We start from the raw sequence: 16,344 nt of genomic DNA on the forward strand, positions 1-16,344 counted from the left end.
GTAGTTGACTAGATCTGCTCCAGAGGCTCTCCCTGAAGATCTAGTGTAGTCTAGATCAGTGGTTCCCATCCCTTTTCCGTTACTGTACCACCACCTGAATTTCTCTCTGCCCGGAGTACCCCTGAAGTACCCCGTCATGTGCGTTTTAGTCCTCATGAGTCTTCTCCAGCACCCCTGTGGATAGGCCAAGTACCCTCAGTGGGAACCATTGGTCGAGATCATCAGTTCTTTCTTGCACTGTTGTCTTGAAAAACACACACACTCCTGTAATAACTCACCTGCTATTTTAACTTGTTTGATTCATGTCAAGTGACATGGGAGTTGTCCCTCCACTCCTACCTCACACACTGACTGACCATTTGATTTGAATCAGGAGATTCAATCTAGTCGCTGCCGATCTGGGCCTGACATCTCACTCCCTCTCTGGGCGGAAATCATGTGTTTCTCCAGCCCTGTGGCTCTGACGATTTAAACGGGTATTTTTGTGTGTTTGTGTCAGTAGTGATTTGTTGGGCCCATACATGCTGGGCCAATGTAGTTTACATGGTCTTCACAGCAGGGGCCGAAGTACTACACTTAAGAGTGACTGCAGAACACGCAGGCACACACAATCCTCTGGGCTTTTCACAACACCGAGCAAGGGACCATGAGAGTTCAGTATTCAATAAGAGTTTGGAAACTCGTCACGACCCTTATTCATTTGAATCATCAACGTTAATGATTTTTTAATGAGGAGATATACTATATTCTCCCTCGAAGCCTCGTGTAAAGTGAAGCGACAGTAATGATTGCGGCGTGCTATTTGTGATTTGCGAAGACTGAATCAAGTCAGAAGTTCTTAGTCTGTCAACGTGCAAAAACACAGTTAAATGACCCCCAACATGGTTTAACTGAGTGAGAGGAGATCATTCTTGCTGTATGATTAGTTCTGTGTGTGGTATGGGTGTAACGGTACATGTGTTCGTACCAAGCCGTTTGGTATGGTATGTTTTTATAAACACTGTGCTTGTAGGCTGTGCCTACACTACGTTGTATGCCTCGTGTAAATCTAAGCATCATTTTGTTTTCATGCTATTCCGTCAGACAACTAGAGCCTATGCACACATTGTAATCAAAATTTGAATCTTAATTGGCGCATTTCAAGCTGTCGTTTTGTGTGGCGCAGCCGAGAACTAGTTCTGTACGATGGCGAGGGGTGGGGTCGAAAAACCAGGAGGATTCTCCATTGGTTAATCTCCAGTTTGGGAACATTTTGGCTTCCCACAAGAGTACAACGGTGATGGACAGAGATTGTCTCCACTGCTCAACGAGAATAGCCTATGCAGCTGCCAACACCTCAAACATGAAACATGTTGACACATTTACGCCGACATCACCTCAGTATTCCTACCACTGGAGACAAAAAACCCAACAACTTCGTCTCTCCTCTGAATTGAAGCAGCCCCTCACAGCAGATTCTGACCAGGCAAAATAAATGACAAGAACGATAAGTCAAATCACATGCGCCGAATACAACAGGTGTGGTAGACCCCTACCGTGAAACTCTTACTTACGAGGCTTTAACCAAGGATGCAGTTCAAGAAATATAGTTAATAAACTAAAGTGAAAATAAAATAAAAATAATAATCTAAAAGTAACACAAGAAAATGACATAATGAGACTATATACAGGGGGAACCGGTATCGAGTCAATATGCAGGGGTACAGGTTAGTCAAGGTAATTTGTAAAGTGACTATGCATAGATAATAAACAACCAGTAACAGCAGTGTAAAAACAAACGGGGGGGTCAGTCAATGTAAATAGTCCGGGTGGCCATTTGATTAGTAGTCTTATGGCTTGGGGGTAGAATCTGTTAAGGAGCCTTTTTGTCATAGACTTGGCACTCTGGTACCTCTTGCTGTGTGGTAGCAGAGAGAACTTGGGTGACCGGAGGCTTTGACAATTTTTTGGGCCTTCCGCTGACACTGTCTAGTAGATAGGTCCTGGATGGTAGGAAGCTCGGCCCCAGTAATGTACTGAGCCGTACACATTACACCCTCTGTAGCGCCTTTACGGTCAGATGCCGAGCAGATGCCATACCAGGCGGTGTTGCAACTGGCCAGGATGCCCTCTGGTGCAGCTGTATAACTTTTTAAGGATCTGGGGACCCATGCCAAATCAGTCTCCTGTGGGGGAAAAGGTGTTGTTGTCCCCTCTTCACAACTGTCTTGGTGTCTTTGGACCATGATAGTTAATGTTCGGGCCTCCTTTTCCTATAGTCCACCATCAGCTCCTTTGTCTTGCTCACATTGAGGGAGAGGTTGTTGTCCTGGCACCAGACTGCCAGGTCTCTGACCTCCCCCCGTTGGGCAGTCTCATTGTTGTCGATGATCATGCCTACCATTGTTGTGTCGTCAGCAAACTTTATGATGGTGTTGGAGTCGTGCTTGGCCACACAGTCGTGGGTGAACAGAGAGTACAGGAGGGGACTAAGCATGCAGCCCTGAGGGGCCCCAGTGTTGAGGGTCAGCGTGTTGTTTCCTACCCTTATCACCTGGGGGCTGACTGCCAGGAAGTCCAGGATCCAGTTGCAGAGGGAGTTGTTTAGTCCCAGGGTCCTTAGCTTAGTGATGAGCTTTGTGGGCACTATGGTGTTGAATGCTGAGCTGTAGTCAATGAACAGCATTCTGAAGTATGTTTATAGCCGTGGATATGCATTCATTCTCGGTGGTTGATAATAATTTTGGGTTTCAGCACCTCCTGAAAGTGCTCTCGAAGCTTTGCGAACTTCGTGTTCTCGCAACCATTTCAGCAAACGGGTAGTACCTGCTCTATATAAGCAAGCTGAACCTGACGTTTGTCAGTGAATTGGCCAGTGGACCCTGTGTTGCTCTTACTACAGATGGATGTACCCCCATGGCTACAGAGAGCTACTTAACAGTGACATCACATTAACACCGGAGTGGGAAATGAGAAGTACCTTTTTTTACGTCCTCCAGTGCTTCTGTTTGCATCCACTATAAACGTCCAGCACATTGACAGTCCAGGAGAAGCACTCTAGTGGTGCTGTGGTTTACGGAGAGAAGTTGTACTCCTGGGTCTGTTAGAAAACAACTCAAACATTCCTGTGCCTGGAGTGAGAGCTTGATTGGTGGTGGTCTGTGTGTGAGGGAGAGAGTTTGTGTGTACAAGAGATTTTGTGGTTGTGTGCGCAGCTGTTTATGGTCTGTTTAATGAGTGAGTGTTCAGGGTATTTTGCAGGTTTTCCGCTCCAGCTCCTCGTTTTATAATTCATGGCGGTATGATTTGTTTCTACATTTTTAAAATTGATTTGACTAGGCAAGTTAGTTAAGAACACATTCTTATTTTCAATGACGGCCTAGGAACAGTGGGATAACTGCCTGTTCAGGAGCAGAACGACAGATTTGTACCTTGTCAGCTCGGGGATTTGAACTTGCAAACTTTCGGTTACGATAGCTCTAACCACTAGGCTATCCTGCCGCCCCATTAACCACACTATTAATCACCCCGGCCTTGTGGTTTAGATTAGGCCTTGATTGAAACGTGTAGATGCACAGAGGCATCAGAATTAGTAGACGTAACTACAGTTATGAATGCATCTGACTCTAAAATCATCGCACAGCGACTAGGTCTATATCTCAAATGGATTATATCATCTGGGAAGATGCATGAGACTCCAACCAGACCTGGATTGAAACACTTTTGAAAGCTTTCAAATGCTTTCAGCGATTGCTTTAGCCTTGCGTGGAGTGCCAGTTTGGCGGGGGGTTAGAACTTTTGTGACTATTCAGTTGGTTCCATTGCAACAGGCATGCTCAGTCAAGCCCAGCTAATGTATGTCAAATGATTTTCAAATGGTATTTCAATCCAGGATCGTCTTATTTATCCTCTCATTCTTCTTTGCCCCTCATCCTTGATTCGATTCCTCCACCTCTCCCATTCAGTCATTATAAAAGCTGAGAGTACGGCACTGTGTTCATCCATTGCAGTATATTCCTTTAGAAGGCTAGGCCCTCCCCCGTTTGTTCCTATTCTTTTGAAGTGATGACGGTTTAGGTGTAGAGCTTCTGTTCGCTGTAGCCTAATCATACAGCATGAGACTATTGTTCACAATTTAAAGTTACAAAAGGAAAACGGTGCAATATCATCAAGTCCGAACTAAAATGTTTTGCAACAGAGCGTTTTCTATTGGTATATTGAGGCTCCCCAGCTCAAACGGGCAACAATTAAGTCTTTTTTTGAACCTTTATTTGAAACCCTGGCTTATCATTAGTTTCCTCCCGTTCTTTAATAACCTGTGTTTTTGCTAAGACACGGCTCAGCTGAGAATAGATAAATGTTGATGCCCAAACTATTTTTACCTTGAGGGCAGGTTCACTGCCCTCGGCCGCCATGGCAACCAGAGTTAGAAAGCACGACAAGGAAGAATCTGAGATGATTAGCCGCATCAAGTGTTGTATTGATGTAAGGGTACAGTGGTGTGAGACGAGGGTGAATGTACCGATACGTACATGGAAGGAAAAGGGCTGTAATGCTGATCTTTGACTGCATACAGGCCTAATGTGCTTCTGTTTTTGTCCCCTTTTGACTGCAGAAAAGGGAAATGTCAGGGAACCCAGTTCACGAAGTAAGTGTGGAAGCTAAACCATCCAACGAGCAGATTTGACAGTCCTACCAATGCTTTTGTGTCCTGCTATGCAGAAGGACCAGTGTTTTGACGACAGCAACAATTAGAGGCAGTTCTCTGATCATGTCCAGTGGCCGTTTTTATCTCTCCTGCTTCGCTGGCCACCACAGACACCATCATTTTACCTCAGCAAACACAAAGGAGGACAGAAGAGATTTGACAGTACCGTAGGTGGCAGGTAGCCTAGCGGTTAAGAGCGTTAGGGCCAATAACCCAAAGACTGCTGGTTCGAATCACCGAGCCGACTAGGTGCCCTTGAGCAAGGCACTTAACCCCAATTGCTCCTGTAGGTGGCTCTGGATAATGGTCCTCTAAATGACTAATGTTTAAATGTAGTACTAAAGCCTTTGAGCCTGGTTTAATTTGAGAACCTGCACTGGGTTCTTTTAGCGCTCTTAGCTCTGCTCGGCACGACCGGCACCATCGCTTTGCTTCATCAGCGGGGTAATTGGGACTTGACACGGTGGTACTCTGCCTTATTTTCAGACACGTCTGGTGCTCGGGAGGGCACGGTACACCCGAAAGCCCCAGCTCTGAGCCGCCCGCTCTCTGCCCTCGCCTCACACAGCACGGCAGACTACATTAGTTTAACAAGTTATTTTCGCTCCCTCGAAATCCGTTGGGACGGCATGCAAGGAGTGCTGCCATCCCCAAATTGGGTTCACCCGCTGGGCATCCCTCATCAGAATGTCCCCCTCAGTCCCGAGTGGTCCGAAAGAGGGTTTTACATGACAGGTCAAAGGTTGTATCATACAGTCCACCAATGGTGGTTGTTGGGAATTGAACCAACTTTTCCCCACAGAACACTATTGTCATCGACCTAAGCATAAAAGGCGTACAACGCTGAAATACAATAAGCTCAATCAATCAATCAATCATTCAAAGTGTCTGTTTAGTACGTTGGCAGACAGCCAGAGGAAGCCTCAAAGTGCTCCACTTTAAGAGATGTATAAAATAATAATGTCCCTTTGTCTCCATCAAGATGGCTGAGATACTTTTCATCTGTTATGAAGCGTGTTCAATATTCAAAGGGTTTCTGTTATCAGAGGTTGGGTCCATATCAAATGGATGTCAGAGCACCAGTTAAGAGCTGTTAATGTGTGACTGAGGTAGTTGGTTATTTTTTTCACTTGCACAAGTGGTGGAGGAAAATACCAAACTACCCTCTTAATGATTCTGGGCTACAATAAAACCTCAATACATGAGGTTTTATGAAAACCTTTCAATACATTTTAATAACTGAGTTTCAGGGATTAGTCATATAAACAACATTGTTTTTCTACATTTAAGAATATAAAGTTCAATTCAAATGTTCTCTTGATGTGTGAGGAGAACATTTGTTTTGAATCCCAGTTATCGTTTTTTTGATTCAAATGTGTCTAAGTTTTATTTGACCTCTTAACACCCACACAGACACAGCTCTGAAAGGAAATCAAGAGAGTGGATGGATACAGTCAGTCAGTGTACAATCTCAGGCCATAGACTTCAGGTTGCTGATCACAAGATTAGTACTGATATAGGATCAGCTCCATATCATATATATATAATCCATATCATTTGATTGGTTCTGAATTTTAAGACGTATCCTCTATCAGCGCTCCTACTATCAGCCGCTGTGAATATGGGCCATGAAGTGCTGTACACAAGCCTCAGATGGTTAGACTGGACCGGAGTCCATGTCAGGTCGCTTCTCTTCCTTCTATCCCTCAACACACTGACAGAGACGCCAGAAAGCCTGAGAAGTTTATTTGTCGGGTAATGAAGGTAAATCTGCAGAGAAGTGCTTTCTGCTCTCTCTATTTCCGTCTCTTTCTCTCTCCATCTCTCCCTCTCTCTCCCTCTCTCGACTCTTTCTCTCTCTCCATCTCTCCCACTCCTTCTCTCTCGACTCTCTCTCTCTCTCCATCTCTCCATCTCTCCCACTCCTTCTCTCTCTCCCTCTCTCTCCCTCTCTCTCCCTCTCTCTCCCTCCCTCTCTCTCCCTCTCTCTCCCTCTCTCTCCCTCTCTCCCTCTCTCCCTCTCTCTCTCCTTCTCTCCTTCTCTCCTTCTCTCCTTCTCTCCCCTTCTCTCCCCTTCTCTCTCCTCTCTCTCCTTCTCTCTCCTTCTCTCTCCCTCTCTCTCTCCCTCTCTCTCTCTCTCTCTCTCTCTCACCGTATTGAAATAGCTGTTTCGCTCGGTGACATAATCCAAAGCTAGATTTGGTTAACTTTATAAGTAGTGCTGTTCCTCTTTTCTATGCGCCGGGTCTCAGCCTCAGCAGAAAAAGTCCAATGAAAACGTTGCATTAATCCACTTATCAGAGGAGAGCACATTCGGATAATCCCAGCCTGCTCAAAGTGGCTCCTGTTCTGCTGCGCGAGTATAGTACAGTGAATGGCAGTTTTTTAAATATATATTTTTTATAACGTGTGGGAATGTAAAGTGAGACACCGTGGCGTTTGTGTTGCCAGCTTGACTATAGTGGGAGCAGTCGGTGTGTATAGCGGTATGCACACGTGTTTGTGTTTCTCTTTATACAGTGGGGCAAAAAAGTATTTAGTCAGACGGGCCTGGACATGTACTGGCTTAAGCAGAGGGACACGTCTGGCACTGCAGGATTTGAGTCCCTGGCGGCGTAATGTGTTACTGATGGTAGGCTTTGTTACTTTGGTCCCAGCTCTCTGCAGGTCATTCACTAGGTCCCCCCGTGTGGTTCTGGGATTTTTATGATCATTTTGACCCCACGGGGTGAGATCTTGCGTGGAGCCCCAGATCGAGGGAGATTATCAGTGGTCTTGTATGTCTTCCATTTCCTAATACTTTCTCCCACAGTTGATTTCTTCAAACCAAGCTGCTTACCTTTTGCAGATTCAGTCTTCCCAGCCTGGTGCAGGTCTACAATTTGGTTTCTGGTGTCCTTTGATAGCTCTTTGGTCTTGGCCATAGTGGAGTTTGGAGTGTGACTGTTTGAGGTTGTGGACAGGTGTCTTTCATACTGATAACAAGTTCAAACAGGTGCCATTAATACAGGTAACGAGTGGAGGACAGAGGAGCCTCTTAAAGAAGAAGTTACAGGTCTGTGAGAGCCAGAAATCTTGCTTGTTTGTAGGTGACCAAATACTTATTTTCCACCATAATTTGCAAATAAATTAATTAAAAATCCTATAATGTGATTTTCTGGATTTTGTTTTCAAATTTTGTCTGTCATAGTTGAAGTGTACCTATGATGAAAATTACAGGCCTCTCATCTTTTTAAGTGGGAGAACTTGCACAATTGGTGGCTGACTAAATACTGTACATGCCTGCTCAGTTCACAGGAGTCACTAGATCCCCAGGTCCAGATCCCAGATGGGACTTTGTGTGGAGTTTGCAGTTCACCCCACTTCCCTAAATGATAGCCAGCTGCTTTTACTGTGTTAACAACACCAGGGCATCTGAGCACATCAACACTGCTATGAAGTCATGTCTCTCTCCACCCGGGGCTTTAAGACGCTGGAATTACAGCTGTGTGTTTGAGCAGAGCCGAGGCTCAGTTTTTAATCCATGAAATATGTATTAGACTTTCCCCGCTGCACCTAGCGCCAGACTATTAAACTCAACCACTCACACTGTGGTTGGTGTGGGGAGCTCTGCAGCAAAACAGCCCTCTGTCTGACCAAGCATGCTTTTTACTTATTGTATACCTACATTATGATATCTACCTACACTCTATCTACGCAGACGCCCGCACACAGTTAAGCAAATCTCTGAGCCCCTGATCCCAGTCGGAACAAACACATTTCTTCCCCTCCTCCTCCCCATCAGATATCCCCCTCCAGTCCTCTCCTCTAGGGGTCTCTTCTAAATGACTTCTCTATCTCGAGATCTGCACACTGGTCTGTGGAGAATCTGCTGGATCCTCTAATCTACCATCGCTTTGTCAAACCTTTTAATCTATCATCACTTTACTTAATGGGGTCAGACTCTCTCCCTCTCTGTCGTGCTCTGCAGAAAATCTGCTCTATTCCTTTTCCGTCTCATTCCTCCTTCTGGTTTGGTCCTCATTTTTTCCTCTAATCTTTCTCTTCCTTTTTCTCTCCATCTCTGCTCCTCTCCTCTTTCTCTCCATTTCTGCTCCTCTCCTCTCTTTCTCTCCATCTCTGCTCCTCCTCTCTTTCTCTCCATCTCTGCTCCTCCTCTCTTTCTCTCCATCTCTGCTCCTCTCCTCTTTCTCTCCATCTCTGCTCCTCTCCTCTTTCTCTCCATCTCTGCTCCTCTCCTCTCTTTCTCTCCATCTCTGCTCCTCTCCTCTCTTTCTCTCCATCTCTGCTCCTCTACTCTCTTTCTCTCCATATCTCCTCTCTTTCTCTCCATCTCTGCTCTTCTCCTCTTTCTCTCCATCTCTGCTCTTCTCCTTCTCTGCTCCTCTCTTTCTCTCCTCCTCTCTTTCTCTGCTCCTCTCTTTCTCTGCTCCTCTCTTTCTCTGCTCCTCTCTTTCTCTGCTCCTCTCCTCTCTTTCTCTCCATCTCTGCTCCTCTCCTTCTCTCCATCTCTGCTCCTCTCCTCTCTTTCTCTGCTCCTCTCCTCTCTTTCTCTGCTCCTCTCCTCTCCATCTCTGCTCCTCTCCTCTCTTTCTCTCTCCTCTCCATCTCTTCCTCTCCCTCTCTTTCTCTGCTCCTCTCTTTCTCTGCTCCTCTCCTCTCTTTCTCTCCATATCTCCTCTTTCTCTCCATCTCTGCTCTTCTCCTCTTTCTCTCCATCTCTGCTCTTCTCTTTCTCTGCTCTTCTCTTTCTCTGCTCTTCTCTTTCTCTGCTCTTCTCTTTCTCTGCTCCTCTCTTTCTCTGCTCCTCTCTTTCTCTGCTCTTCTCTTTCTCTGCTCCTCTCCTCTCTTTCTCTCCATCTCTGCTCCTCTCCTTCTCTCCATCTCTGCTCCTCTCCTTTCTCTCCATCTCTGCTCCTCTCCTCTCTTTCTCTTCCTCTCCTCTCCATCTCTGCTCCTCTCCATCTCTGCTCCTCTCCATCTCTGCTCCTCTCCTCTCTTTCTCTGCTCCTCTCCATCTCTGCTCCTCTCCTCTCTTTCTCTGCTCCTCTCCTCTCTTTCTCTCCATATCTCCTCTCTTTCTCTCCATATCTGCTCTTCTCCTCTTTCTCTCCATCTCTGCTCTTCTCCTTCTCTGCTCCTCTCTTTCTCTGCTCCTCTCTTTCTCTGCTCCTCTCTTTCTCTGCTCCTCTCTTTCTCTGCTCCTCTCTTTCTCTGCTCCTCTCCTCTTTCTCTCCATCTCTGCTCCTCTCCTTCTCTCCATCTTTGCTCCTCTCCTCTCTTTCTCTGCTCCTCTCCATCTCTGCTCCTCTCCTCTCCATCTCTGCTCCTCTCCTCTCCATCTCTGCTCCTCTCCTCTCTTTCTCTGCTCCTCTCCATCTCTGCTCCTCTCCTCTCTTTCTCTGCTCCTCTCCTCTCTTTCTCTGCTCCTCTCCTCTCTTTCTCTGCTCCTCTCCTCTCCATCTCTGCTCCTCTCCATCTCTGCTCCTCTCCTCTCCACCTCTGCTCCTCTCCTCTCTTTCTCTGCTCCTCTCCATCTCTGCTCCTCTCCTCTCTTTCTCTGCTCCTCTCCTCTCCTTCTCTGCTCCTCTCCTCTCCATCTCTGCTCCTCTCCATCTCTGCTCCTCTCCTTCTCTGCTCCTCTCCTCTCCTTCTCTGCTCCTCTCCTCTCTTTCTCTGCTCCTCTCCTCTCTTTCTCTGCTCCTCTCCTCTCTTTCTCTCCATCTCTGCTCCTCTCCTCTCTTTCTCTCCATCTCTGCTCCTCTCCTCTCTTTCTCTCCATCTCTGCTCCTCTCCTCTTTCTCTCCATCTCTGCTCCTCTCCTCTCTTTCTCTCCATCTCTGCTCCTCTCCTCTCCATCTCTGCTCCTCTCCTCTCTTTCTCTGCTCCTCTCCTCTCTTTCTCTGCTCCTCTCCTCTTCTCTGCTCCTCTCCTCTCTTTCTCTCCATCTCTGCTCCTCTCTTTCTCTGCTCCTCTCCTCTCTTTCTCTGCTCCTCTCCTCTCTTTCTCTGCTCCTCTCCTCTCTTTCTCTGCTCCTCTCCTCTCTTTCTCTGCTCCTCTCCTCTCTTTCTCTGCTCCTCTCCTCTCTTTCTCTGCTCCTCTCCTCTCTTTCTCTCTCTCTCCTCTCTTTCTCTGCTCCTCTTCTCTCCATCTCTGCTCCTCTCCTTCCATCTCTGCTCCTCTCCTTCCATCTCTGCTCCTCTCCTCTCCATCTCTGCTCCTCTCCTCTCCATCTCTGCTCCTCTCCTCTCCATCTCTGCTCCTCTCCTCTCTTTCTCTCCATCTCTGCTCCTCTCCTCTCTTTCTCTCCATCTCTGCTCCTCTCCTCTCTTTCTCTCCATCTCTGCTCCTCTCCTCTCTTTCTCTGCTCCTCTCCTCTCCAACTCTGCTCCTCTCTCTCTTTCTCTCCATCTCTGCTCCTCTCTTTCTCTGCTCCTCTCTCTCCATCTCTGCTCCTCTCCTCTCTTTCTCTGCTCCTCTTCTCTCTTTCTCTGCTCCTCTCCTCTCTTTCTCTGCTCCTCTCCTCCTCTCCTTCTCTCTTTCTCTGCTCCTCTCCTCTCTTTCTCTGCTCCTCTCCTCTCTTTCTCTGCTCCTCTCCTCTCTTTCTCTGCTCCTCTCCTCTCCATCTCTGCTCCTCTCCTTCCATCTCTGCTCCTCTCCTCTCCATCTCTGCTCCTCTCCTCTCCATCTCTGCTCCTCTCCTCTCCATCTCTGCTCCTCTCCTCTCCTCTCCATCTCTGCTCCTCTCCTCTCTTTCTCTCCATCTCTGCTCCTCTCCTCTCTTTCTCTCCATCTCCGCTCCTCTCCTCTCTTTCTCTCCATCTCTGCTCCTCTCCTCTCTTTCTCTCCATCTCTGCTCCTCTCCTCTCTTTCTCTGCTCCTCTCCTCTCTTTCTCTGCTCCTCTCCTCTCCAACTCTGCTCCTCTCCTCTCTTTCTCTCCATCTCTGCTCCTCTCTTTCTCTGCTCCTCTCCTGTCTTTCTCTGCTCCTCTCCTCTCTTTCTCTGCTCCTCTCCTCTCTTTCTCTGCTCCTCTCCTCTCTTTCTCTGCTCCTCTCCTCTCTTTCTCTGCTCCTCTCCTCTCCATCTCTGCTCCTCTCCTCTCCATCTCTGCTCCTCTCCTCTCCATCTCTGCTCCTCTCTTTCTCTGCTCCTCTCCTCTCTTTCTCTGCTCCTCCTCTCTTTCTCTCCATCTCTGCTCCTCTCCTCTCTTTCTCTGCTCCTCTCTTTCTCTGCTCCTCTCCTCTTTCTCTCCATCTCTCCTCTCTTTCTCTCCATCTCCTCCCTCTCTCACACTCTTCCTCCTTCCCTCATCTGAAGTCATTATCCCTGCCCAACGATGCAGAGCCATTACAGAAGATGTGTAGATTCGGGAGGAGACGCGACACAAAGCACAAATGAACCAAAACCATCTTTTATGGGGGAATAAATGCCTTTATTTGTTGAGGCACAAAAAAGCTTACAGCCGTGTTCCGCTGTGGGAAAATGAGGAGCCTCGGCAGGAAGTCTGCGCTAAATGATATTTCCATTATGCCGATCAGATTGGGTTGTTACGCTTATTTTCTGTCATGAAGTGTGTGTGTGTGTGTTTGCTAGCGGTAATTTTACTAAGAGCATCTTATACCAATGTTATTGACAGTAATATGTTGGGTAGTCCTGGCAGTTTTCTATATTAAGTGGAAGTTGAGCCTTGTGTTTTGGTTTGTTATGGGGGAACTTTCCACTCATTCTGTTAGGTCTACTTCAACATGAAAATAGATGCAATGGCCTCTGAAGACTTCTAGTAACAGTCACACACAATAACATTTAGGGTAGTTAGTAAATGCTTCAGACATTTTGTAGAATTAAATATGTATTGTCACATACACTGGATAGAGGCAGTGAAATGTGTTGTATTTCAGGGTCAGTCATAGTAGTACGGTGCCCTGGAGCAAATTAGGTTTAAGTGCCACATCGACAGATTTTTCACCTTGTCTGCTCAGGTATTCGAACCAGCAACCTTTTGGTTACTGGCCAAACTCTAACCTCTAGGCTACCTGATAAACCCTACAGTTGTGCCCTATTGTTGTATAAAACGCTACATCGCACCACATAGTCCTCAAATGTAGTACGTCACCTTTCAGTCCTTTTACAGTTACACTGTAGCCCCAAACTCTCTCGTCGCTAGGCCGTTCTAGCTTCTTCCTCTACCACTCTCTCACATCCCCATCTTACCACCCACCCTTGCCAGACGCCAACTTAGCAGAGAGCATGCTGGGACATCCATTTCCTATAATCCTGTCTACCCTCCATCACTGTGTCCTTGTCCAGTAAGGCCCTCAGATTAATGACAACGCCCCCCTCGTCTCCTCTCCCACCTCTTGCTGACCCCACCATCTGGGACGGTTGGGACCCTCGCACCTCTCTCTGACGGAATAGCTCTTTGTTTGCTCAACTGTATGATGGAGGAAAAATGCAGGCCTGGAGATTCCCAGATTGTAGATTCCCTGTTGCTCCCATCCTGGGCTTAGGGAATGTCATTGTCTGTCCCCACCTATCCATCCCTGCCCTGCTTCTGTTTGCTCTGTCGGCCAGGAAGGGAGGAATGGGGGAAATGGTTGTTCCCCATCTAAACACAGTTTTTCCTCCACCCGCTGTGTGCTGCTGGGCCTGTCCGTGTTTGATAGCAATCTGCCACCTCTTGGTTGTGTGGGCGCGTGCACGTGAGTGTGGAGTTATAAACAGCCCCAGTGCTCCTCTGGGGAGATCTACAGTCCAGCCTGACATGATTCACACTGACTGGGGGTGACCTTGTAAACTAACACACACACACACACACGCACGCACGCATGCATACGCGCATACGTGTCTGTCTATTGCATTTTCATGACCAGTATTTCTAATTATTTGAAAAACGTTGACTAGTCGATACCTTGATTTTATTACGACTTGATGTTCCCAACATATTGCTCTGTCTGCTTCAGAGGGACAAGAGAGTCATGAGAAAAACTAGTTTTGATCAGTCATGTAAATAAGTGCTGAAAACAAATTGGCTTCCTACTTAAAAAGATGGAACAAGCTATGAAGGAAAATACTAGCGTTTTGTAACTTTATCGATTCCCCCATCCTAACGTTAGTCACTAATGTTAGGCCGACATAACGACAAAATAAATGACGTTGACACAAATTGACTCAAATCTCCCCACGTGTGCAGTCATACGTTGTGTTCAACCCTATATTACATGACGGTGACAGTGAGGACCTGAGGTCTCTAGTCCACTAAAGACACGGTGGCTCTTCTAAATCAGCCTTCAGTTGTTTGACGTCATTCACCGGGAGAGTTGTCTGACATCATTTCCTGTGACATGGCATTGACATAATTTCCTGTGACATGGCATTGACATAATTTCCTGTGACATGGCGTTTCAGGTGAACGTCACGGTGGACTACATCAGAGCTGCCACCAGCTCCTCAGAGACCAGCACCATCCCTGCCTTTGCAGAACGCACCTGTGCCACGGTCACCATCGGCGGCATGTGAGTACACCTATCTGGACACCAACTTGTCCCCCTGCACCGTCGACCTCTGCTGACCCCTAACATGTCTGTGTCACCCCGTCTGTCACCTTGCTTGTAGACAGTATGAGTAGTCCAGACGAGCATTTGTCAATACATATCCTTATGTACATATTCTTTATCCCCTTACACTGTGTATAAGACAGTAGTTTTGGAATTGTTAGTTAGATTACTTGTTGGTTATTACTGCATTGTCGGAACTAGAAGCACAAGCATTTCGCTACACTCGCATTAACATCTGCTAACCATGTGTATGTGACAAATAAAATTAGATTAGATTTGATTTGGCTCCGGAAACACCTATAGTGCAGAGCTCTGTTCTAGTCCAGTAGGAACACGGCAGAGTCGGCTCAAACTTACTGTATTTCACCCGTTGGAAAGTTGAATTGGGTGTTAATACTGGACTGGAACAAACATGCACAATATGTTATGTTTGAAGGGGACTGATCTAGGCCGTATATATCTATATTCCTTAGAATCAGTTGAAGTGAATATCTGTCTTTAGGCCACTGATGTAATGGACAAGACAGTTCAACGAGAAATAAAAGCTCTACAAAGGCCCAATAGAACAGGTTAAATGTACACAGGCCTACTGCATTAAAGGGCAACCAACGTGGACAAGCCACACAGTTCATTCACACCCCTTCAGGTCAACATGTCTCCTGGCTTCGCCCTCAGGTTGTTTTCACTCATACAAATGGAAGAAAGGCCTTGTTAAGACATGTTCTGGAGCTACGGAGTCCCTCTCCTTTCATCTGCTCGCTCCTCTTATCACACGGCACCGCTAGTTAGCAGCAACGCCCGGCCAGCGTAGGGCACCCAATTACCAGGCAGACTCACTGTGGTGCATTGTGGGTAACAGGTGGTCTGGCCGCCCTCAGGCTCTGAGGTGCTGTGTGTGTGCGTGCGTGCTATCTTATGGCGCACCATATTTCTCTCCACGTGGTGAGCCAGACCCCTCTACCCGTTTAGCACAAGGCGAGGGAGAGAGGCACAGCAGGGGGGCTAGCTGGAGATAGCTAGTGCCAGCAGGCTAGCAGCCTACGTCCTAGATACCACGACCATTGAGATTGTTAGTATTGTAGTGGGGACTGATGGAGAGGGGTGTGGAAAAGGCCTGTTTGACCGTACCCTGCTTTTAAGCTAATTTAAGGTTGTCTGATTTCCCAAGGACACGTCACCCTCATTTCCTCATACTTTATACATGCATACAGTCAGGCAGGCTAGGTCATTCAGTAAATAAGAGTTTGTTCTTTAAACTGACTTGCCTTTATAAATGAAGTTAGAATAAATACAGTCTTTGGAACAAGCACTAATATGACAACCTGGGTGGGTCAAAGTGAAAGATCCACCATGTTGTTTTCACCCATCCCAGTCATGTGAGATCGATGAAAAGAAAACAATATGCTTTTTTCAACTTTTTTTAAGTGTCTAATTTGAAGGCAATTTGCAACACTTAGTCCAACATTTTTGCAGTGTTAGCTGATCTCCCTCCGCATTTCCATTCAGAAGATGTGAAAGTCATTAAAGCCACTGTCATGATGTGATGCTCAATTTGTCTCAATTTATAAAAGACCGAGAAATGAAACAAAGTGAGGACAGGGGAAATTACTTTTTCTGTTTTTTCTTTTTGACTCCACATCTCAATTGAAGGCAGTTTACTAGACTCCTCCTGTTTTTATTCTCTCTGCCTGCCTGTCTCTCTCTCTCTCTCTCTCTCTGTCTCTCTCTCTGTATCTCTCTCTCTCTCTGTCTCTCTCTCTGTCTCTCTCTCTGTCTCTCTCTCTGTCTCTCTCTCTGTCTCTCTTTCTCTTTCTCTGTGTCTCTCTCTGTCTCTTTCTCTGTCTCGGCCTGCCTCTCTCTCTCTGCCTGCCTGTCTCTCTCTCTCTCGGCCGGCCTGCCTCTCTCTCTCTCTCTCTCTCCTCTCTCTCTCTGTCTCTCTCTGTCTCTCTCTGTCCTGCCTCTCTCTGTCTGTCTCTCTCTATCTGCTCTCTCTCTCTGCCGGCCTGCCCCTCTCTCTCTGCTCTCACCCTCTCTGCCTCATCCCTGCCTCATCCCCCTCCATTTAATCTGAACAGAAAACCTAATAAAAATATTTCACCACA

At 46.8% G+C, this 16,344-nt stretch overlaps 1 protein-coding gene across 1 annotated transcript in view; it reads left to right on the top strand.

Annotated features, from left to right (window-relative positions):
• The window catches only part of LOC118366000 (staphylococcal nuclease domain-containing protein 1), a 65,126-nt gene extending 50,897 nt beyond the window's left edge, over window positions 1-14,229 (top strand). The window contains exon 12 of the mRNA XM_052500231.1: window positions 14,094-14,229. Coding sequence (XP_052356191.1) covers window positions 14,094-14,204 — 111 coding nt within the window. The 3' untranslated portion in view covers window positions 14,205-14,229. The remainder of the gene's footprint in view (window positions 1-14,093) is intronic.
• Window positions 14,230-16,344: the final 2,115 nt, after the last annotated feature.

The sequence above is a fragment of the Oncorhynchus keta genome, unplaced genomic scaffold (assembly GCF_023373465.1).
Source record: "Oncorhynchus keta strain PuntledgeMale-10-30-2019 unplaced genomic scaffold, Oket_V2 Un_contig_1006_pilon_pilon, whole genome shotgun sequence".
In the NCBI taxonomy this organism is placed as follows: Eukaryota; Metazoa; Chordata; class Actinopteri; order Salmoniformes; family Salmonidae; genus Oncorhynchus; species Oncorhynchus keta.